At 43.5% G+C, this 25,838-nt stretch overlaps 1 protein-coding gene across 2 annotated transcripts in view; it reads left to right on the top strand.

The window, feature by feature from the left end:
* LOC106603639 (zinc finger and BTB domain-containing protein 16-A) overlaps positions 1–25,838 on the top strand; it is a 157,537-nt gene that overhangs the window by 115,315 nt on the left and 16,384 nt on the right. For both annotated transcript variants that reach the window (XM_014197535.3, XM_014197534.3), the window contains exon 5: positions 23,720–23,890. In XM_014197535.3, coding sequence (XP_014053010.2) covers positions 23,720–23,890 — 171 coding nt within the window. The remainder of the gene's footprint in view (positions 1–23,719; positions 23,891–25,838) is intronic.

Here is a 25,838-nt window from a genome sequence, read left to right as displayed (position 1 = left end):
CTGGAGGGCGATAAATGGTAAGGATGTTAAGCTTGAATGGGCTAGTGATTGTGACAGCATGAAATTCAAATGAGGAGATAGACAGATGGGTCAGGGGAGAAAGAGAGAAAGTCCACTTGGGAGAGATGAGGATTCCAGTGCCACCACCCCGCTGACCAGATGCTCTCGGGGTGTGCGAGAACACGTGGTCAGACGAGGAGAGAGCAGTAAGAGTAGCAGTGTTTTCTGTGGTAATCCATGTTTCCGTCAGCGCCAAGAAGTCGAGGGACTGGAGGGTAGCATAGGCTGAGATGAACTCTGCCTTGTTGGCCGCAGACCGGCAGTTCCAGAGGCTGCCGGAGACCTGGAACTCCACGTGGGTCGTGCGCGCTGGGACCACCAGGTTAGAGTTGCAACGGCCGTGCGATGTGAAGCGTTTGTATGACCTGTGCAGAGAGTGCGATTGACGCAACAATCAGCATTTGAGCTTGCCACACTGTTTTTTCACAAACATTTTGCACAAACACGGTCCTTACAAAGTTATGTCCTGAATGTGACCAGTTTATTTTTGGATGCAATGTTTAGAAATTCACAGAAGTAGCAACAGCGTTCACAATTATCCAAACTGGAAAATGTAAGCTACATTAGTCATAGCGCTAACTGAGAAAATATTGACCTAACACAATCTGTCATAACTCTCAACTGACAAAACCACAATATGAATTAGCTAATAACAATTACTATTTACAAATCATCACATCATGGGTGTGCTCAACATTGATCGAAATAATTGAGTAAAGCACTTTATAGAAATCGAAAGTAATTTGATAATGGGTAGTTTGTGGGTGCCGCCATGTTTGTTTTTCGCGTCAACCAAAGATAAGAAGAGAAGACAAGATGAGATTGGTCTGTTTGCAGTATGCATGTTGAAGGGGGTGTGTCGTTTACGATCATTCACTTCCCTTCATTCTCTTCAGGAAGTTTACCTGAAAGATGAGTGAACCATTCCTTCACCTCGTTATAACATCTTTGGTCTGACAGACATTTATTTGACACACAGAATGTCAACAAACATGGTGCCACACATAGCTGGCAAATAGCTTAGATCATTATAATCAGTACAACCCTCAAAAAAGTGTTTTTACACACATCATAGGTGCCCATTACAATCTATGCAATAATCGGAATACATTATTTGTCACCAGTACTTGAAAAAGTGAATAAAACTGTAAATACATTATGATCCATACATACATACATACATACATACATACATACATACATACATACATACATACATACATACATACATACATACATACATACATACATACATACATACATATTACATGCTACAGTAGAAATGACAACACAATATACAGAAAATAAGGCACTTACTTTGATAGGAACGCACTTATGTCCAAGTTATTATTTGTAAGGAAAACAACAATGGAAGCAATGTGAGCGCCAGCCAGAAAATGTGGCAGTTCGTGCAAGACTGTGCAAATGTCTGCATACTTGATGTGCGGAAAAAATGGGTAAGGGCTCTCGAAGAGGGAAGTTTGTCCGGCTCAGTAAAGCATCAAACATAAACAGTCCGCAACACTGAAATGGGCTACTTCTATGTGAATTAATGAGGCGGAACACACCTCAATTCAAACTGTTATAAAATACAACTTGTTAAAAAATAATTTGAAATTGCCAAGTTGAAACAGCCTATAGATAATTAGTGGGCAGTGTGTGTTAACTGTCCTGTTGCGTAACAAACACATTTTGGAAGTGAGTGCCTTCTGACATTATGTGCATCAAACAACTCACGCTGGGGTGACTGTTAGATATTTGGAACTCTCGTATGAAAAGGTTAATGTCAAGCCCTGCATGTTTTTTCAAAAGTCTCATTGAATGTAGGCCTACTTTAAACACCATACATTGGCTGCTACTGTAGGCTGAATGATAGAACAGCTAATTCCATGTTAAAATGTTATGTGATACATTTTCGCTATTGTCTTTTATGGTAGGCCTACATTATGATCAAATAGGCACAGTAGCCTACTTGGCCACTGTTAAAAGAGCAAGTTAAAGCGGGTATAGCCTCAGTGTTCACAGGAAACCCGTGCCGGAAGTTGAACCCGTACCGGAAGTTGACCTGAAATTTGCACAGTGGCAACATTTTTTTGAGGGAACATTGGTTGGGTTCCCTTGTTAGTGAACGATTAGGTAGGTGTTCAGTTACTAAAAGGTATATTCTTGCTAAGATTGTTGTATCCTGAATATTTTGCAGTTAATTGACATGCATGTGTACTTAATCCATGTTGGAAGTAGTTACTTGGAAAAGTAATATATTGTAACTTTTTGGGCGATCCTGTCACGACTTCCGCCGAAGTCGGCTCCTCTCCTTGTACGGGCGGCGTTCGGCGGTCGACGTCACCGGCTTTCTAGCCATCGCCGCTCCATTTTTCATTTATCCATTTGTTTTGTCTTGTTCCCTGCACACCTGGTTTTCATTCCCCAATTAAACTGCATGTATTTATTCCTCTGTTCCCCCTCATGTCTTTGTGTGAAATTGTTTTGTGTTACGTGTCAATTTTGACACGCCAGACTGGTGTTCGTATATTCCGTGTTTTGTCACGAGGTATGTGTATTTGTTTGAACATAATTATTGTGACTGTTTGCGAGTTTGGAACTTTTGCCAATTGGCTGGAGGTTTTGACGCAGTGGCGTCCCTCTGTTGGTTTCTCCTGCCTCAATAAAGTGTGCGCCTGTTCACAACTCTTTGCTCTCCTGCACCTGACTCCGCTACCAGTACGCACACCATTGACAGACCTGACCAAATTCACATAGAAATGTGAGTTATGGAGCTGTCATTCTCATTGAAAGCAAGTGTAACCGATGTGAAATGGCTAGTTAGTTAGCGGTGGTGCGCGCTAATAGCGTTTCAATCAGTGACGTCACTCGCTCTGAGACTTGAAGTAGGGTTTCCCTTTGCGTTGCAAGGGACGCGGATTTTGTGGCGCGATGGGTAACGATGCGTCAGTTGTTGATGTGTGCAAGGGTCCCTGGTTCGAGCCCAGGTTGGGGCGAAGAGAGGGACGGAACCTACACTGTTACATTGGTGCCGTGACCCGGATCATTGGTTGCTGCGGGAAAAGGAGGAGGTCAAAGGGGGGGTGAATGTAACAGTGTAGGTTCCGTCCCTCTCTGACACCCCACGACGCATCGTTACCCATCGCGCCACAAAAGCCGCGGCCCTTGCAACGCAAAGGGAAACCCTACTTCAAGTCTCAGAGCGAGTGACGTCACTGATTGAAACGCTATTAGCGTCTAAGAAGTGGTAGATCTGTTCTATGTGTGCCATTTCTATGCTTCCCTTAAGTTTATTTTTTGCATCTTTTACTTTCGGTTTTGTACACCAGCCTCAAACAAGCTGAAAATACAATATTTTTGCTTATTGGAAAGATATTTCACAGCGGTTTAGATAGTACAATGATTCTCTACATTTGCTTGATTTGTTACATGAACTGATATTCGGCAAACTTAGAATTTTAGCAATCAGGAAATGGCGGAGAGATTTCTACATATTACACCTTTAACCATATTACTTTATGTGGAAGGTAGTGTGTTATATTTCAGCAAATAAGGCACCTCGGGGGTGTGGTATATGGCCAATATACCACGGCTAAGGGCTGTTCTTATGCATGACGTGCCTGCATACAGCCATTAGCCATGGTATATTGGCGATATACCACAAACCCCCGAGGTGCCTTATTGTTATTATAAACTTGTTGCCAACGTAATTAAAACAGTAAAAAGTTGTATTTTGTCATACTTGTGGTATATGGTAGAGTGGCCAGACGGAAGCCACTCCTCAGTAAAAGGCACATGACAGCCCGCTTGGAGTTTGCCAAAAGACACCTTAAGGACTCAGACCATGAGAAACAAGATTTCTGGTCAGATGAAATCAAGATTCTCTTTGGCCTGAATGCCAAGCGTCACGTCTGGAGGAAGCCTGGCACCATCCCTAATGTGAAGCATGGTTGTGGCAGCATCATGCTGTGGGGATGTTTTTCAGCAGCAGGGACTGGGAAACTGGTCAGGATCGAGGAAAAGATGAACGGAGCAAAGTACAGAGAGATCCTTGATGCAAACCTGCTCCAGGGCGCTCAGGACCTCAGACTGGGGCGAAGGTTCAACCCTAAGCACACACCCAAAACAACGCAGGAGTGGCTTCAGGACAAGTCTCTGAATGTCCTTGAGTGGTCCAGCCAGAGCCCGGACTTGAACCTGATCTCTGGAGAGACCTGTAAAAAGCTGTGCAGCTACGCTCCCCATCCAACCTGACAGAGCTTGAGAGGATCTGCAGAGAAGAATGGGAGAAACTCTCCAAATACAGGTGTGCCAAGCTTGTAGCATCACACCCAAGAAGACACGAGCCTGTAGTCACTGCCAAAGGTGCTTCAACAAAGTACTGAGTAAAGGGTCTGAATACATATTTTTGCAAAAAAAATATAAAAACCTGTTTTTGCTTTGTCGTTATGGGGTATTGTGTTTAGATTGATGAGGAATAAAACCAATTTAATACATTTTTGAATAAGGCTGTAACGTAACAAAATGTGGAAAAAGTCAAGGGGTCTGAATACTTTCCGAATGCACAGTATATCCAAGCAGACCTACAAGGTTTGGGGCTGCTTGCAAACTCCTTGAAAAGTCTGGCGATTTAAAGCAGCTACTCTGGCCAAGCGATAGCAGGCTCTCTCCTCTCCACACTGTAATTTCTTGGGGTCTGTCAGGCTGATATACTGGCCGCTGGGAGAGAAGACTGCCAGCTGCAGGGGGAGGCAGGAGATAGAGGGGAGACCCACACTGTGGTCGTCTGAGTGGACTCTCAAAGTAGCACTGACTGACTGTGACTGTACATAGCGAGATACTGTAGCATTTCACTGAGAGGTGTCGGAGGATGGAGAGACAAACGTCAGAGCGACAGGTTTGGTGGTTGAGTCGGAGAAATAACAATGTGTGATGGGTCCACGCTCCAAAAGATGCATAAAGCTTACTTCATGTTTATTTCATTTTTTTTACTGCAGCGGTAGCGTACACACGTTTTGCGCTTGCAGCCTTCTTCAGTGTGTAGGTACAAATCTTTTTCATTCAAAACAGCATTTGTAGGGAACACAAACAATGAGCAGCAGGTGCTTCTAATCAGGGTTGAGTCACTGTGAAAACCCTAAATGAATTTATGTCATAACTGCTGTAAACATCTCTGAGGTTGGGCTTTGAGCTATGTCACCAATATCTCTGTCTGAATGATGTTTCCAATACAAGGCAGATTCAATTATCCCCATTCCTCCTCTTTATGTTTTGAGGCTTCGGCAGAGTAGTAACTCTCATTCATTGACTGGGGTAATCTGGTCTTTTCCTGTTCCCTGAGGGACTTTTTGTGCAACACAACCAACTCCTGAGCCCCCCCCCCCTAAACCTACTTTCTATAATCTTCAGGCACTGATCCGTATCTTAATTGTACACATTACAGCTGTAGTAAAGTTAAAACATTCAAAACAAGAGGATTTCTGGGGTCTGTTCCCACTTTGTGAGGTCATTTGAGGACTTCCCCCTGACTGCGCTAGCTTCACTTGTGGAGCCGAGTGTTGAGACACTGAGAACACTGTGGGGTGGTTGTCAGAAGAGCTCCCCCTGGTGTTCAGAGGCAGTTAGGTGAACTACACACACAGCCAGTTATGCACTGTATCAATGGCCATAGGGTATTCTTTCTGACCAGTCTCTTTCCTTTTAGCAAGTTTTTCTGTGCTTTTTTTTTTTTACATTTTATTTACAAATTACTTAATTGGAAAAAATAAATCAATTGCGGCTATCATTACCGTTAGATGATTATTTCCCACTAATCTCCCTCTCATAATAGTCCTGCAGGACCAATTTTTTTTCCGAATTTCCATCCCGTAGCACATATCTATGACTCATCAGAGGACACGGTATTTGGAATTAATTTATTGTGCGTTTTATTGTGTGCACTATTAGTCTGCATGCAGACTTGCAATAGGTATTATTAGAAGCCCATGGTCCTTTATATATGTCATCTGTCTAAGGGTAGAGGCAATGAATGAGGATTACATACAAGGTTACTCAGGAACCGCCCCTCTAAACTCCAGGCCTACGATGGTGTTATCAGTTCTAGATTACCATACTTGTTGCTCATTTTGATACAAAACTATGACTATGTTCTTGACAGGGTCTCTTTGCCTCACCGAGTCTCTCGATTCACTTTGATATCCCTTTGAAACATGCCTCTCTACTCTAGGCTGCCAGACGCTCTGCGCGGCAAATGACTAATTGAACTACCTTTGAATGCGAAGTCGACTGCCTTGTAACTTCACAGCGAAGAGAAGATCTTAATCGGCCATAATACCATTTCTGATAGGATCTGGCTGGCAATATTGATTTTAAAGTGCACTTCCAACAAGCCGATGTTTGTCAGTTCACACTGCGCATGATAATTCCTGTCTATTAGGCAGCCCATTGAGAAACTTCTGGGTACGATGGGTAAGTTGGTAGACTAGATGGGCTGGGATCCTTGCCTGTTCACATTGTCTTGATAGGCAGGAGGCATGGATGTCCGTCTAGCGCACGCACACAGTGAGACTAATGCCTCTGGACATTTGTTGGTTTGTCTCCAACATAATTACCATTACTTGCCATTCAAGGTGTGAAGGTTCTCCTTGAATTCATTCTAAATCACAGCTGAATGCAACAATAACTTATCGTCCTTTTTTAATAGACAAAGAAAAACTTTCCTCAAAAACAGTCTGATGCTCAACTCACAATAACTGAGATTTTTACTTCTAATCAGTCATCAAGTTGATATGAAATTAAATCAAATTGATATTCCTTTTCCATAGCCATATTTAACATTATACCAACATCGGCAGGCTTATTAAATCTTGTTAGTGTCCTCTCCCATATTTGTTTCACCCAAAATTGAGTGTCATAACTCGTGTTTTTGGAGTGAGCGTGTAATAGAACAAACCAACAGAACCTGAAGGTCAAAGCGACCTAGCTTGCGGAGGCTGTGTTATTGTATTGTGCTTCAGTTACGTGATTAAGACATAGCAACGACAAGGCTATGTGATTACACGTTAAAACCTACAGTAGAAGGCCAAGTATAGTCAGACTTGTTCTTAGTTCCAGTTATACAAAGATCTCGTCAGTTACTACGAGATAAAATTCTCGCCAGACCGTCGTCATTCATGCTGTAAGCCTGTTCTGATTTGAGATAGATGGTTGTAGATGAGATGTTTGATTGTGACTTCTGTTTTAGATGAATTCCCCGCGTGTTGTCAGACTGACAGGTGTTATCTCCCAGGGATAGACGACGATGAGTGTCTCCTCTAATATGAAGAAATACATTCATTAGATTACACACACATTAAATGAGTGAATCATAAACTGACTGTGTGTGCTGCTTCTTTTGAGTCCCTCAAAGCATATTGATCTCTATATAATGTACACACATCATCTTTGAAAGCCTTGCGCTCCGCCTCCACTGCCTCTTCTCCAGCTTTGTCCAATAACGCCAAATGTAGTTCTGAGAAGAATGAATACATTCACAACATCCTGGCAAACCCACTTCAATTATTTTGTTTTCCATCAACCATTTCAACGTGTGAGTGCATGTGTATAGGCTTCGCACGCACACACACACACACACACACACACACACACACACACACACACGTGTGGCTTTGTGTGTGTGTGAGAGAGCGAGCAACTGGTCTTCTGTGGCCGCCAAGAGCCAACCCAAATCAATTTCCTTTCTAATCGAATTAAAAGGTTGGACAGATTGAGGTGGACTGCTGTATTAGCTCTTCAAAAGCTCTCCCCCCTCCAACTACCCCCCCCCCTCCCAGGCTTCCCCAACTACCCCCCAGGACCCCTCAACTACCCCCCCCCCTCCCCCAGGGCCCTCTTCCCCGATTCTGCAGCTTGAGTGACACTCGGCTGGTCTAAAAATACTTTTTGAGCGTTGTGCTGTTTGGCTTCAAGGTCAGGGCCGGACCACTCTCCAAATCAACATGTTTCAGAGATCATTAGCAAAATGGCCCCCAACCTAATTGAGACGGTCAACCTTCTGTCAACCATTAGGAGAGACATGGCAGTGGCTCGGACCAGTGCATTTCTTTCTCTCTCTCTCTCTCTCGTGTCTGTCCTGTCTGTGTCTGTCCTGTCTGTCTGTCCTGTCCGTCTGTCCGTCTCTGTGTCTTTTAACTGCAGTCTTGAGGCAGCTAGCAAACAAAACAAAATTGATCCTCGTATTTCACATTTTATTCAGTTGTTTATACCGGAAAAACAGAACAGTGTAGCACTATAATGATTGATTACTGTTCATTTTTCTATTTAGAAATGTTGTGGTTATGTAGGCTCAGCCTTCACTTGGGCTCAACAGTTGATCTCGAAACGGCATTCATTCCCTGGGCCGCGAGGTTGGAAATGTACATCGCCCTTAACCCGAAATGCCAACAAAAGGGATACTTGTACTGTAACACCCTCAGACTTCTGCTCTGCCCCCCATTTCCTCTAACAGCCCCACAAAGGCCTACATTAAGCTGGGGAGAAGCATGCAAGACCCATTATACTTAAAACCTTTATATTTAGGAGTCATTTGGCCATGCTTCTGCCATCGCATTCAGATTTGATTAACTTGACGTTTTTTCTTATTTGCAGCAATCTCCCTCCCTCCCTCCCACACCAACTCAACACCACCCTAACCCCCTCCCACACCAACTCAACACCACCCTAACCCCCTCCCACACCAACTCAACACCACCCTAACCCCCTCCCACACCAACTCAACACCACCCTAACCCCCTCCCCACCAACTCAACACCACCCTAACCCCCTCCCCACCAACTCAACACCACCCTAACCCCCTCCTCCACCAACTCAACACCACCCTAACCCCCTCCCACACCAACACCACCCTAACCCCCTCCCCCACCAACTCAACACCACCCTAACACCCTCCCACACCAACTCAACACCACCCTAACCCCCTCCCACACCAACTCAACACCAACCTAACCCCCTCCCATCCAAAACCCCAGTTTTTGTAGCCGTGCAGCTTTAGTCCTCTTTTCGTTAGTTTCCCCTGCGTCTCAGAAAACAAAACAAACTCCATTCCTGTCAGATGGGACTAGAGGTTGAAGGGGGAGAACTGGGGGGAGAGTTTGAGGGAGGGAAAGGGGTGACAGTAGAAAGGCGCTGAAAGCCTTTTGTCCACTGGGAAAGACCATGTCGGCACTGAGTGAGAGAAAGAGAGAGAGAGAGAGGGGAGGGAGGGAGGGATAAAGTAAGGGGGGCCTAGCTCCAGTCATTTGGCCACAGCAAAAGACCAAAAGTGTAAAGATCAGGGACGTAAGAGGTCAAGCCTAAGAGCCTATGACCTATGACTCATTCAGAGCCCTGGACACATTATCTGTCCACTGTCCAGATGGCCACTGGGAATAAATCATGGCAAGATGCAGAGTGAATTCCAATGCAGGGAGGGGGGTTGCTCTGTTCCGCTCCCAGCCAGATTATCAACCAGTCAGACCAAGGGAAAAAGGCAATGGAATAGGGAAAAGAAGCAATAGGAATGTTTTTTTCTGCACTTTAAGCGTGTTAATGACTACAGCACAGCCAGCCACAGTAATGCCCAACAGAGACCAACAGGGGGGGATTTTAGTCCCCCAACCCTTCATTTGTATGGATTACAGCTAAATCTCTCACTGTGCGGTGATGGGGTAGTGGAGAAAGGTGAACCACTGATTGGTTGTGAAGTTACTGGCCTATGTACAAATTCACTACATGGGGCTGAAAGTGGAGGAAATAGTTGGTTGGAGTAGTAGTAGAATTCAGTGGCGACCCACCTGTTTTGAGCCCCACCTGTTTAGCTATGAAAAAAAAAATAAGATTATTATTTTGGCATAAGTACGTGTCACATATCAGTTTGCAAACAATGTAAAAAATAATAGAGTTAATAAAGCCATAAATATGGGACAGACAATTGAGTATTTTAAAACAGGACCTACAAATGACTTGTCTGTGCAAATCTCTTTTCACTGTGGCAGGTTGTCATCCAAGTGAACACTGTCATTTATTTTCATCTTTCCAATGTTTTTCACAGTAATGGACTTAATTGAATAGCACTTTTGCATTTGATCCTGAGGGGAAAACACAAACACATAAACGATAATGTTGTCAAACACACGATTTGGCCAGTGGAGTGGGATTATGTGAATGAAGAGTAATACTGTAGGATGTTCCCAATACCAAACAACATGACTAGAAATATGAAGGATTTTTCGACTGAATGCACAATCTCCTCATAGTTCTGAATTACATTTGACAATGCTATATGACATTAATGTATGTAACCGAAATTATATAAGATACTACAAAGTAGTGTAGTTACTTAAAATATAAGTGCAATTGTCCCCAAAAAAGTATAATTTTTTTAGCCACAAAATGAATTTTACATTGATTACATTATTAGCTGTCCCCCTTAATGATAGACCAGACACTTTTGGGGCGGCAGGTAGCCTGGTGGTTAGAGTGTTGGGCCACTAACCGAAAGGTTGCTGGATTGAATCCCCAAGCTGACAAGGTAAAAATCAGTCGTTCTTCCCCTGAACAAGGCAGTTCCCACTGTTCCCCGGTAGGCCATCATTGTAAATAAGAATTTGTTCTTAACTGATTTGCCTAGTTAAATAAAGATAAAAAAATAAAATTATATAAAAGTTTTTACAACCACAAATTTTGACCAATCAGCCACAGTGACCCCTACTGGCCACCCACTTGAACAACGCCCTATATTGTAAATGCCCATTGCTTGTGGCCAATGAGGGGACTGTGAGCATCGACACCCTTGGCAACCATTGGCCCAGTTGCCACGGCCAGGCCAGGCCAGGCGAGCTCTGTGGAAGACAGCTGTACTGCATGAGCTCTTCCCTCTCATTTGTACTCCATTTATCTCACATCTCTCTCACCCCCCTCCATTCCCCTCTCTCTCTCTCCATCCCTGTCCCCCTCTCCCTTACTGACTTTATTGTCCCCATGGGGAAATGTTGTTGCAGTGTCATGTACACCTTTAAAGTGGCATTTAAATACAAAACAAATTGACAATACAACTTTCATAACAGTTACATACCAATAAAAAGAGTCTAACCTGCTGACCTTACTGGGTCGATAGGAACATTAGTCTGAGATATTTAGGAGGGATATCACACCTGGCACAAATGATTGTCCCTCCCCGGACTCCCTCGCTGGCCAGCGGGCTCTATCTCTCCCATAGTTAGCCCCATCCCATCTCCACTGTGCCCAATCAGCTGTGGCAAAGCAAATGGCATCTCTCTCTCTCACTTCCTGTTTTCCATTCAAAGCAGACGCACAGATGCACACACAGATGGACACAAATGCACAGTAAACACAAGCTGTTTGGTCACATGCAAAGTAAAAACATACAAACACATGCGCTCCCATTCCTATGGAAGTACATACACACACGCTACACTTATATGAATATCAGTAAGTATGATAAACTGGTCAACCCACATCTGAGTGGCAGCCTGTTGATCTAGTTCCGTCCCTGTGTGACGTAATGTCTGTATTGCTGTCAACCCTACATAGGATTTAGTACCCTACATGTCTATTTCTTAGGAATAATACATCATGGGTTTGTTTATTTGTATATAGAAAACAAGACTACGATAGACATGGGTGAATTTCTCTCAGAACCTAAACAGAAGGACAACAAAGCAAACAAGAAGAGCGATGACATGGGGTATGGTGACAGAGGCGGCCACGGCGGAAATAGAAGAAAAAAAAAGATTTACAATCTGAGCCTTGGCCACTGTAAACTTGAATGCGTTCCAGACATCTTCCAGACAGTTTCCCCTCCTTGGTATGAATCTGCCGTATCTCATTCCCCCGCACTAATTCCAATTTAATTGCCAGTGGCCCGAAGCCTCCTCAATAGGAGTAACAAATGGTTTGATTTTGTAGACTTCATCAGACTGCATTTTAAATGCGACACAGTAACCCGGCGCGAATGCCAATGAAGCCGCCGAGTAGCTCTCTGTTTACTAATTATCCTTTTTCTTACTTCAAGCCACACTGCGCAAGTTGTCTGATTTAAATCGGATTTGTGGGATTGGGAGGGGGGGGGGGGGGGGCACGGTCCTCTGCTTTGTAAACGATCCGCAGGACCAAGGCAAGGGCCGGCTGTGCACTGTAAATTATATTCTCTTAAAGGCGCATGCCCCAACCCAACTCTTTCTCTGATACACGGCCTGCTGATGTCGAAAATTCTCGACATATGCCGTTTATGATCTTTAAGAGCTCTATCCGTCAGCATTTATGGTCTTTAAGAGCTCTGTCAGTCAGCACGGGGCAGATGTATCAAGAGGCCCGCAATCTAAACTAGACAGTTGACACCCCCTGCATATAGGGAAGGTGGTATGGCCCAGAACAGACCATTATGTAATATAAAGAGATGCCAGACAAAACCCTGTCTGTCAACATCAAACATATGCCGTCAAAGTCTGAATATTAGGGAAAGTTCTTGAATGATTAATATATGATACACCTGTACCTTAAACGTATCAAAAACCTTATCTAGTGTATCTCACGAGGAAGACAATACAAGTGATGAACCTCCCCGGGATAGAGATGTTTCCCCTGTCAACTAAATGGACAGTTGAGCTACCATATGGTTCCCTGCCATTATTTCTGGGTAATTAATATGGCATCTAGTCTGGCATCTGGTGACATTAATCTAACTGGTGAACGGTTCATCTCACGTTGCCCGCTTCATGACACACCGACGTGTGAATTATCACTCACTGTTATTGGCATGGATGGCACCACACGGCACATTGAGAATTGTGCTTTGTATGCAGACATGGTAGTTTCTCTGGGTGTGTTGGTTACACTGTCTAGTCTTTTTGAGCTCGAAGAATGAAGGTTTTATTCGGTGCCGGGTTCCTTTAAGCAGTGGTGTAAAGTACTTAAGTAAAAATGCTTTAAAGTACTACTTAAGTCGTTTTTTGCGGTATCTGTACTTTACTATTTATATTTTTGACATTTACTTTTACTTCACTACATTCCTAAAGAAAATAATGTACTTTTTACTCCATACATTTTCCCTGATACCCAAAAGTACTCGTTACATTTTGACACTTATCAAGAGAACATCCCTACTGCCTCTGATCTGGTGGACTACATAAACACAAGTGCTTCATTTGTAAATTAATGTCTGAGTGTTGGTGTGCCTCTGGCTATCCATAAATATATAAAAATTGTGCCGTCTGGTTTGCATAATATAAGGAATTTGAAATTATTAATACTTTTACTTTTGATACTTAAATATATTTTAGCAATTTCATTTACTTTTAATACTTCAGTATATTTAAAACCAAATACTTTTAGACTTTTACTCAAGTAGTATTTTACTGGGTGACTTTCACTTTTACTCTAGGGGGGGACATTAGAGGGGGGACATTAGACTGTAAAATCCCCAGGAAATCAGCTCAATGATTTTAATTTAGGAAATCTGTTCCCAAGTATTCCCACGCATAAATAGAGGCATATGTGATTGTATCCCAATGTAATCAAGGTTTGAAATGATTGTTTGTTCAATTATGTTCCGGCCCCGGACCATCCCCTCAAGAAAACTGTGGTACTGTATTCGGCACGTGGCTGTATGAGTCATAATACCCATAAAACCTAGCGGTCAAACAAGGAAATGGTTCCAAAAGTTTTCCCACCATTCAATTTTCCCATAGGGGATTTTAGAAACACATAAAGGCTGTGTTTCATGTAGGTTTACCCTGGCGTGATGATAACCGTATACATCTTGCTAGGACAAAGTTACTTTTATCAATATATTCGCCTGTATTTACCCCCCACCCCCCCCCCCCCAAAAAAAAATGTAACGCTAATCATCTACTAATGTGGCTATCATAAAGAACTACAAATGCCATGATGATCTGGACAAGACTGCTGAATCGAGGCAAAGGTAAGAATCTCTGGATTAACTGTCTGTTAGCTAAATTTTGTCATTAATAAATTGGCAAAATTCCTTTAATTGACAGTTCTGTGAACTGTCCTGTGCAAGTTTTAAATTGATACAATACTTGTTAGCATAGGTGTCAGCTAGAGATGATGTGCAGGAACTTGCAGGGATTTATAGTCTTGCATAATGTGTACTTTGATGCTAATTAGCATTTTCGAAATCTGAGAGTAAATAGAGCTGAATATATTGATAAAAGTCCCCTTGTCTGAGAGAGATTTAAATGGCTATCAAAACATCATGCCAGGGTAAGCCTACATGAAATAGACCTTATTTTAAGTGTTTCTAAAAATCCCTATGGGAAAAATGAATGGTGGAAAAACAATTGGAACTGTTTGACCAATAGGTGTTTTGGGTATTATGACACCTCCAATTTGGGGCTTTATGTAATTGGGGACCCCTGCTTTAAGGTCTCATATGTATTATTTGATCAACATCGTGTTCGATTGCGTTTTAGAGAAACCATATCGCATTATTGTAAATACAGCAAGCCTATCATTTGATTGGATGTCTGTTTTTCACAGATCATTATATTCCGGCAATGGATATTTATTCATTGCATGTAGATCTAATTATCTCTCTCTCTCTCTCTCGCTCTCTCATCCTCACCCTCTCTCCCGTTCGATCAATAAACAATTCACTGAGGCTCTTTTCTTTGCGTTTCTTGTCAAAGCCAGTGAGGCGTTTTGAATGAATTAGCCTGTGCGGCTCTTTTTCTTTCTCTTTCTCTTTCTCTGTCTCTCTCTCTCTCTCTCTGTGTTTCTGTTTCTCCCTTCCTCTCTATCTATTCTCCTCTCTCTCTCTCCCTCTATCTTCTCTGTATTCCGGTCCAGACCTGTCGTCCAGGCCTGGTGCCACTGATATGCCAGGCCACTCTCAGGGATTAGATCGCTCTGCCCTTTTCCTCCATGTGTGTGTGTGCACGCGTATTAAAATAGTTATTAGCAATTTGCATCAATTAGCTCACCATGTTCCTCCATTGTTCAGAACCTCTGTGTCACCAACCTCTCTATGACGTGTTGTGTTGCTGCATGTTTCTAGTGCCGCCATACCGCCTTGTTTGGCCTCAGACAGAGAGGCTGCTGGGAGCTAGACAGTAGACACAGTTTACCTCACAGCGTCCGTCTGGCCACTGGTTCCTCTCGACCCACCTCACCTACGGAGTCCGCACAGCCCCACAGTCCAAATATGACTATGATCTGTGTAGGTGACTGAGGTGAGATGTAGGGTACATCCCAGATGGAACACTTTCCTACATAGTGTACTACGTTTGACCAGAGCCCTATAGACAAGAGGGACAGAGGTGGTTTTTATCATGCCCTCTCCTTCAGCTTTGCTTCTCTCAGACACAAGACCCCTCAGTGGTTGGTTTTCACCATGTGTCAGGTTACCGTGGAAATGAAAAGGTCATGGAGGCTTTCGATGCTGTGCTGCCCCTCACGGGGTGTAGTAGAGAAAATGGGTATCTTTGTTAAACTGCTGTGGAGATTCTACTCTTGATTTTTAAACTCTTCAATGTGTTGAATAGGAGGGGAAATATATTGGTATCTACATTTCATTCAGAAAGTATTCATACCCCTTGACTTATTTTACATTTTGTTGTGTTACAGCTTGAATTCAAAATGGATTCAATTGATAATGTTTTCTCACCCATCTACACACAATACTCTTTAATGACAAAGTGAAAACATGTTTTTAGAGATGTTTGCAAATGTTTTGAAAATTAAATACAGAAATATTTAATTTACCTAAGTATTCACACCCCTTTGCTATTACGCTCCGGTGCATCCTATTTCCTTTGATCCTCCTTGAGATGTTTCTACAACTTGATTGGAGACCACCTGTGGCAAGGGCTGTTGCAGGGATTGTAATACCGCCACACCGGCGTTCACAAGTCATGAAGGTAGTCAAATTCCACATGACCGTTTAGTTTTCCGCTAATGGAACATTCGCGCTTATAGCCTACTGCCATGTGCACATTGCTGCACTTATAATGTGAAGAAATAGCCTTATACTTTAGCAACATTTTAAGCTAAACTTTCTGATCTGTTGCGTCAGCCACATTGCATAAAAAATATGTTTTGATGCTAGTGGTTGTATTAATTTGTGGTCTATCGCATCCCACAACTGTCCCAGACTATTTATTTCTCGCACAGAATAGAATAGGTTGACTTTTGTACTATGGGGGATAGTAGATTGACATAGGCTAGTGCTTTTGCTGTTTGCTAAGCTTACTCATCTTGTTGGCTGACGAAAAGTAAATGTGGACAGTTCTTCCAATATCTTCAATATGCACCTTAGAATTGGATAAGGACACGCGCAGTTTCATCCCCGATGTGTCTGTCTTCACTTGTAGCCTGTGAGAACCCGATCACGTTATGGAGAGCCATGTGAATGAGCAACACTTCCGATTGTGCAGCACACTCAGGGAGAAGGGCACAACGCAGCACTCCGGGCCGCAAAAGGCATGGATTTTCTGGGTGCATTACGGCCACAAAGGAGATTCAAGGCATTATCAAGTGCTAGTGAAATTGTGAATGAGAAACTATTGGAGTTGTACAGCCTGCACAAAAAACAAAGCAGAGCTCAAAGCAGAGCCTTTCAAGCAACTTGTTTCAAATCAGAATTAGAATCTCATCATGCAGCCTTACAATATATTACAAATCTAAACATATAGCCCAACGTTTGTAGAACTAAAGTTACATTAAAAACTCTAAATTAAGCATATAGGAGCACCTATTTCTGAGTTAACCGCTCAACACAGAATAGCCGCATGTGCACACTCCCTCAAATCGTTTGGAGAAAATATTTATATTTTATTCAGCTTTGTTCAATTGTTTTCTTCATACTATAAAATAATATAAAATAATGCCACGGAATTATAAGCAAATCTTGTCTGCTAAATGAACTAGTGTAGCCCACAGCCATATGCCATAGCCACATCAGGACCTAACATAAGGACAACTCAGAGGATGCTATTAACTTCTTCTGAAATAGACAACTTTTTCTACATATCATGCTTCTTTAGACCTGTCTTTAATAAATAATGGATTTATTATGAAGGTGTATGCTATATTTCATGGATTTATTATACTTTTTTGGAAGCCAGGAGATGCTAAATGTGTTTGTTAATTAACGGTCAATTACCGTGAGACTGACAGTTATTTGCTTGACAATCACTGGCTGCCTACATTTTGTGACCGCCACAGCCCTACCTGTGGCCAATTCAATTGTTTGGACATGATTTAGGAAGAAGCACACCTGTCTATGTAAGGTCCCACAGTTTACAGTGCATGTCAGAGCAGAATCCATACCATTAAGTCCAAGGAACTGTCTGCAGATCTCTGAGATTGTGCAGCATATAGCTGGGGATGGGTATAAAACAATTTCTAGAATGTTTAAAGTTTCTAAGAGCACACTGGTTTCTATCATTGGGAAATGGAACAAGTATAGAACTACCCAGACTGCCTAGTGATGGCCGTCCAACCAAACTGAGCAACCGGGCAAGAAGACCTTGGTCAGGAAGATGACAAAGAACCCAATGACCACTTTGACAGAACTACGGAGTTCCTTAACTGAGATGGGAGAACTGAGATGGGAGAACCTACCAGAAGGACAACAGTCTCCACAGCACTTCACCAATCTGGGCTTCATGGGAGAGTGGCCACGGAAGCCACTCCTAAGAAAAAGGCACATGACGGCACACCTGGAGTTTACAAAAATGCACGTGAAAGACTCTGAGGTCATAAGGCAAAAGATTCTGTGGTCTGATTAACCAAAAACTCATTGGCCTGAATGCAAAGAGCTATGTCTGGAGAAAACCAGGCACAGCTCATCACCCATCTAACACCATCCCTACCGTGAAGCATGGTGGTGGCAGCATCTTGCTATGCGGATGCTTTTCAGAGGCAGGAACTGGAGACTGGTAAGGATAGATGGAACAATGAATGGAGCCAAATACAGGAACATTTGAGTGGAAATGACCTTAGACTGGGGCAAAGATTTACGTTCCAACAGGACAATGACCCCAAGCATACAGCCAAAGCAATGCTGTAATGGCTTCAGAACAATAATGTGAAAGTCCTTGAGTGTGCCAGCCAAAGCCCAGACTTGAATCCCATTGAAAATCTGCATAAAGACTTGAAAATTGCTGTACACCGCCACTCCCCATCTAACTTAATCTGCAAGGAAGAATGGGAGAAAATCCCCAAATCCAGATGTGAAAAGCTGATACAGACATACCCAAGACGACTCAATGCTGTAATCGCCACGAAAGGTGCTTCTACAAAGTATTGACTTTAGGTGTGAACTTATGTAAATGAGATATTTCTGTATTTCATTTTCAATACATTTGCTAAAATGTCGAAAAGCATGTTTTCACTTTGTCATTATTGGGTATTGTATGACGAAATCAATTTAGAATTCAGGCTTTAACACAATGTAGAATAAGTCAATGGGTATGAATACTTTCCCTCCACACTGCAGCCCAGGGTCTGGTGGGGTCTGGGTCTTGGCAGTCCTCTGGCAGCATTGTCCCCCTCAGCGAGTCCCTGCCGGCACCCATTGTCCCCTCTGCCCAGCGGGGGCTGTCAAGAGCCCCCTTTACGCCTCCTCTCTGGGTGCACACCTTTGCACCCTCGCGCTACCCCACCCCCACCTTTCCCTCCACAGCTGCCCCCTCTGACCTCTCACCCTCCCCCATGCTGTCAGGCCCAACCTCTCTCACAACACACACTCTTCTCTTCCAGCCTGCCCGTACCACACTACCCACTTCATGTACTTATTTACCCATGAATTCCTCATTCATCAAAGGGAATTATTAATGTGACACATTTTTTACCAGCCACACCAATTGCTGTTGTTGTGCATCTTAATTTTTTTACCCATATTGTTTCACCAACAGCAAAGTATTAGTCAAGAGGCAGACATTTTGTTGTTCTCCATGCAGGAGCCTTGTAAATGCTGGAACATATTGATGAGTGAGACCAGGGTGTAAAAGACAGGGATGTGGATCCTTAACCCCAATCTAATGCTGATTTAATGCCTATATTCAGGTTCCTAGAGCTCTCTGCTTCATTAACCCTGTGGTGTTTAGTACCCTAACACGCCCATGGACAGGACAGCAGTTCTCAACCATTTAGGTGTGGCACCAACAGGAAACACGAGGACTGCCTCACCATTGTAGATACATAGGCTAAAAATGCCTAGTGCTCATGTCCTTTCACACAAAGGAAAGTGGTGAAAGCAGACGGTCGAAGCCAAGACTTTCTGTGAGTTCAGCTTGTTTTTTTTAATTGATTTCATCTGAAGGCAGGGACACTTGACAATCAGCAGAGGACCTTAAGTCCACAGCACGTCATACATACACTCGGCTGGTTACATTTTAGTACCTTCTCATGCACTAGGCACCAGGGGAAGCAACCTGAGTGATGAAAGGACGTCTGACAATCCCCATAGCTCCAGGCCATTAGAAGTAGTAATGGTGATGGCAGCTGTGGTGTTATTGTGATTATTCAAACTCGGTGTAATATAATGGTCACACCGATGGTTTTTGACTAGATAAGTGTGTACCCAGGTTTGTGCAGCCTCATTTAATATGCAGTGAAACGTGTCAGCGAAAGACCCTCATCATATTAGGCTCATATCTCCCTCTTTGTTTGGGTTAAATGAAACAGAAAGGTTGACATAAATGCAACCTTGTGTGTGTGCTCTCATGCTCTTGCTATCTCTTTCCCTCTCTCTCTCCTTCTCCCCCCAGACACACGCACACACACACACTCAGTCATCCACTCATACACACAGTTAGTCACTGTTATATATACACACACACCATCGTACGATACATTGTTCAGTCCCTACACAAACCCTGTATATTTTCATCCACACAAAATAAACCACTAGCCGACCCCCCTCGCAGGGCTTTGTGGCTGTACTGAAAAATCTATTCACATAATTCCCATAATTGAACTGTGAATGATACAGTGGCTCATTTGAAAAGCAACCGGTGAAGAGAACCCAGCTACAGACAGATGGTTGAGTTGGAAGACAGAGCAGCAGGAGAGAGAGCTGCTGCCATCATCCTTGCGGAGCTGAATGAGGAGAAAGAAGCTAATTGACTTCAGTCCTCGCTCACACCTACTGTATGACTCATGCGTTGTCATGTTCTAACAGCCAGCTAGACACACCGTAGTAAAATTGCTAATAGCAATACTGTAATTTTATTGCAAAGCAACAAATAAGAAAAATGTTATCTCTGAAGGTGGTGTTGGTAGAGTTCATAGAATGCATGGGGAATAAACTCAAGGGCACTTTCTACTTCACTTCCTCTCCTCAAACAGAAGAAAGGCCATGGCAGACAGACAGCGTCTAGCCCCGTGCCCCACCACCACTACCAGCATGTACACCTGTAGCTTTTCCCTCCTCTGTTTGTACCTCTCACAGACGTGTCACCGGCTCTCTGGGAGTTTGCCTATCCATTAAGGGCCCCGTCTGGCTTCGCTTAAATAACTGCTGCCGCCACTCCAGGGCCATTAAGTAACCACCGCCGCCCGCCCAGCATCCAGACGAGAGCAGAGCCCCCTCCCCAATGTACTGTGGCCTGGCTGTTAGAAAGATTTCCAAAACACCAGAGCAGGAGTGAGACTAAGCCCCCCCCCCCCCCCCCCCCCCCCCGTTCCTCTCTTCCTCCTCCACCACCACCTCTTTTCAGGTGTCACTTTGGGCCGACTCAATTTTACACTGTAATAGACCACCCAGGTCAGCTACTTTTCTCCTCTGCTTCCACCTTCCTTTTTTATCACTGCACCTCCATTCATTTGTCAGCCCTTCACCTTGCCGCCCCCCCAAGACTGGACCGGCCGCATCACTTTGGAGCACTTAATTCCAGTTAACGCTAATCAGCGCTACAGCACTTTCCCAACACACAGGAGGCCCAGGAGAAAGACACTGTCTGTTCACCTCTGTGTGTACCCCTTTCTCTCACTCTCTCCCTCTTTCGCTTTATATATCTCTCTTCGTAATGTCTCTGTGTCCTCCTATGTCCTTCTTCCTCCTTCAAAGCAGAAAAGAGTATCTGGTATTATTTAGTTGTCATGGGTTCAAATACTGTATTGAATTGCAAAGCGCTCAAAACATGACATACAGACTCTGAAAGCTTGTATGTTTTGAAAAGGAAAGAGCTTTTTTATTACTTTGACTAGTCCAGCATATACTGTACTTCATATTGATTAATTGTACTCTTCTCTTTTGCTCTTAACAAAGAGACAACAACCCTCATATTTTCTCTGACCCCAAGATTGCAGCTGACATCTTGTTTGCACAACAGCATGGTAAACACGGTTCTTCTCAGAAAGACAGCTGCACTATTATGTCCATTTGTGTGAATGTATATATTGCAGGATGTATACTATTGTGGTGCTGGAGGGTGCAGGCAAAGAACTGAATACATGTTACTGTACCACACTAGTGTGTGTGTGTGTCTGTGTGTGAAGGTATATCAGAGGTTAAAGGGCAATCTGTCTGCAAGAGCAGTGCCATTAGGATTAATGCACACACACTTACACACTCATACATGCTGCACACAGTCATGTATGTGCATACACTCTCTCCTACACAGCCCTCCTGTGTGCCATTCACTTAACAGCATTAAACAGGTCTGGGTTTTACGGCCATATTAGTGTTATTATTGTGTGGGGGGAATGCAATTACTAGTAGTTGTACATTGAAATGGGAGAAGTGGGTTCAGACCTGGGTTGAAGTAATATTCCAAAAATGTCAAATACTTTGAGCGTTTGCTTAAACCTGCTAGGTTGGGTGGTTGTACTTTTGGGACGTTTTATTGGTTCCATTGCAACAGGTAAGCTCAATCGAGCACAGCTAAAGTATTTGAAATTATTTTTAATAGTAGTTAAACCCAGATCTGGTGGGGTTAAATTAGTGTTTCCTTCCCCCATGTCCAGACCTCACCTCATCCCAGACCCAGGTCAAAGGCCTGCTAAGATCTTACATTCCTGCAGTTTTCCTCTCCCCCTTTCTCCCTCCCTCTCTCTTTCTCAATTTCTATCTCTCTCCCTTCTCACTATCTCCCACCTCTCTCATTCCCTCAGTTGCCCTGTTTCTGTTTGTCTCCAAAACTACTCAAACCATATTCATTTCTCAACTGGACATGAATTGTTTGTGTGATAGCCCTGAGGTAGTGGGCAGGCTCTGACCACTGTGCTGTCTCCAGAGCACCCTGTGTTGTTACATTAGAGCGAGAGGGAGAGAGGAAGGCCTGTCAGTCAAGCCACCTTAAGTGCCTCAAGTCCTGGAGGGATTCCAGTGAAAATCGGCCCCAATCAATGGCCCCCTTTTCATTGATAAAAGAAGAGGGAGAAGAAGATGTTGTGGGGGAGAAAAAAAGCAAAAGAAAGAGGGCTAGAGTCAGCCAGAAGGGAGTCTTGTCAGTATTTATTTGCACAGAAGCACCGTTACAGCCTCACTGTCAGATGATTTAAGGACAGGCCCCGTTTTGTCTCATCTTGTTGTTGTTTTTTTTTACCTTTCTCTCCCTCTACCCCATCGCTCTCTTCACCACTCACATGGTTGCTTGAATTTTCCTCTCACTATCTTTTCCTCATCTCTGTCTCCTCTTCTCTTCCCCTCCCTCTCTCTCTCTCTCTCTCTCTCTCTCCCTCCCTTTTCCCCCTCTCCCTTTCATTCTCTCCTGGGTGTGGATGGGAGACAGTGATTGATCCAGGGGGAGGGCTGTCTCTGGGCCTCCCTCTCGTGCATTTATGAACATGAGTCCACTGCTCCTCATAGATTTTTAAATTAGTGGCAGCTTTGCCCCAAAGATGTGTTATTGACTGATGAAATAGAAGCTGAGCTCTAAACACTCACTCTTTCCCCAGAGTTTTCCCCAGTCTGGTAATTGAAAAGTGTGTGTGTGTGCGTGCGTGTGCGCGTGTGCGCACTGTATTCCTGTGTGTGACTGTATCTCTGCTGGAGAAAAATGAACACTACTTGTTGGGCTCAAGACTCAATTGAAATATAAAGCACATCTTTATACCTTTTCATGTGCTTAAAAAATTTATTTAGAAAACCTATCCTCAGTGTCCTCTATGAAGGCCTTAGCCATATTAAAGTGTCCTGTACCAAGCATGAGATACAGGGCCATTGCACATCCCATTGTGTTGACGGTTCCCTGTATGCTAAAACAGTGCTTAGCCTGCCTGTTATACTGCTCACATCGTTTGTCATTGCTCTCAACTTGGTGCTGACCTCTTGTGGTAAGGAATCACAGTTGCAACGTTCAAGCCTGTGTGCTTTTCCCAGTGGTGTTTTACAATGATAGACACCTCGTTTGGTTTAGGATACGTATTTCTTTATAAAAGAACTAACAGATCTCAAGAAATGTACATCATTGTACAATGAACAAGAATGTTGAATATCCATAGAACAGAGATGAAATGGTCTTTATTCAGGAGTATGGCCAGGAATTATGTGTCATTTCACTACATGACTGACAACATGTTATGTTTGGTCAGACTTATTCTCAACATTATCTCCTACTCAATTGAAGATACAAACCAGACTAAATGAGAAAAGAAAACTCACCTTGTCCTCCCTCTCTCTCTCCATTAGGCTCGGACATGGCCATCTTCTGCCTGCTGTGTGGGAAGCGCTTCCAGGCGCAGCCGGCACTGCAGCAGCACATGGAGGTCCACGCCGGTGTGCGCAGCTACATCTGCAGCGAGTGCAACCGCACCTTCCCCAGCCACACGGCACTCAAACGTCACCTTCGCTCGCACACAGGTCAGTGGCAGTGGCGACGCATACTGTCTAGTAGCAGCTACAAAGTATGTGGACACCCCTTCAAATGAGTTTATTCTGCTTTTTCAGCCACACCCATTGCTGACAGGTGTATACAATCGAGCAAACAGCCATGCAATCGCCATAGACAAACATTGTCAGTAGAATGGCCTTACTGAAGAGCTCAGTGACTTTCAACGTCGCACCTTCATAGGATCCCACCTTTCCAACAAGATAGTTTGCTAGAGCTGCCCCGGTCAACTGTAAGTGCTGTTATTGTGAAGTGGAAACATCTATGGGGCAACAACGGCTCAGCCGCAAAGTGGAAAGACTTCCCAGAAGAGTGGAGGCTGTTATAGCAGCAAAGGGGGGACCAACTCCATATTAATGTCCATGAATTTTGAATGAAATGTTTGACAAGCAGGTGCCCACATTCTGTCAACTCCCCCTCTATCCTAGAGCACTAGGACACACTCCTTTAGGCTACTCATGTTCTCTCACACTAACCAGTCAACTCAAACTCCTCTGACTACCCTACTAACAAATGACGTTGTCACAACGTTGCAGATAGATTGTGAGAAGGTTGGTCATCACATCAGGCAATTTGTGAGGTAATAATTACACTTATGCTGTGGCAACATAATTTTGCAATGATGTGGCAACATGTGAAAGCTACACATAGACCTGCTAAAGACTGGCAGGGAAAAGGTTGTCAACACAGTCTGCTTAGGTCAGCAGCTGTAAAGGAATCCATATTTCTTATGATGGCGTGATGGATTGTTCTGTTGACAGACATGGGTGACAGTATATTTGACAAGTGGCGATGTCTCAGTAGTCAAGCATCAGTTTAGACTAGAGCCCTGCAGGGCAACAACACGTGTCTCACCACATTATGCTCATGGCTTTGGCTTCTGAACATGGTTGCCTATTATCTAACTCACTACAATGGTTCTTCCTAGAAGGAATCGTGTAATCCCGACTCAAAAACAGTTATTGTTTTTTATTTAAATGTTTTATTTAACCTTTTATTTAACTAGGCAAGTCAGTTAAGAATACATTCTTATTTATAATAACGGCCTACCGGGAACAGTGGGTTAACTACCTTGTTCAGAGGCAGAACAACAGATTTTTACCTTGTCAGCTCTGGGATTCGATCCAGCAACCTTTCGGTTACTGGCCTAATGCTCTAATCACTAGGCTACCTGCCGCCCTAGTCTACTATTTGCATGGCTGGTTGAATAAACAGAGATCTGGTCATTTGCTGAATAAATTCATGCCATGATCAAACGGAGCTGCTACTGTATATACCTCCAGGCTGGCTCGTTGGTGAGTAAAAGCCATGTTAATACTGTCAGTTGTGAGAAGGACGAGGCTGGAGAGAGAAATAGCCTGGCGGATGAGGGGATTTAGGGAAAAGCCCCTGTTACCGTGACAGAATATAAGAACATGGAAATGAATCCCATTTCGGTTGCAAAGGATGGACGCTCTCATCTTCCCTTTTTTTCCTCTCTATCCTCCGCCGTCTGTCTGCGACCTTAAATAACAGTCTCTCTGTCAGAGCTGATCTAGCTCACTGGCTCACTGATAAATATTTGAAATGAAGGTGGAGCGATGAGCGCAGCCAGCTTATTTACAAGCCGAGTTGCAGCGATTTAGTGCGAGTGACAAGGTGAGGCGGTCCTGTATACTGTACCTCCGCGTCTGCTTCTCTGTTTTCGTGCCAATCCTCGGGAGAGGACCAATGACGTATACAGTGCATTAGGAAAGTATTCAGAGCCCATTACTTTTTCCACATTTTGTTAAATAGTTGTATTCCCTCATCAATCTACACAAAATACCCCATAATGACAAAGCAAAAACAGGTTTTGAGAAATGTTTGCTAATTTATTAAATATAAAACACTTAAATATCACAATTACATAAGTATTCAGACCCTATACTCAGTACTTTG

This window comes from Salmo salar, chromosome 04 (genome assembly GCF_965601325.2).
Source record: "Salmo salar chromosome 04, fSalSal1, whole genome shotgun sequence".
In the NCBI taxonomy this organism is placed as follows: Eukaryota; Metazoa; Chordata; class Actinopteri; order Salmoniformes; family Salmonidae; genus Salmo; species Salmo salar.
The sequence above is the reverse complement of the archived record's forward strand: the minus strand, read 5'-3'. Positions and strand labels throughout refer to the sequence as shown.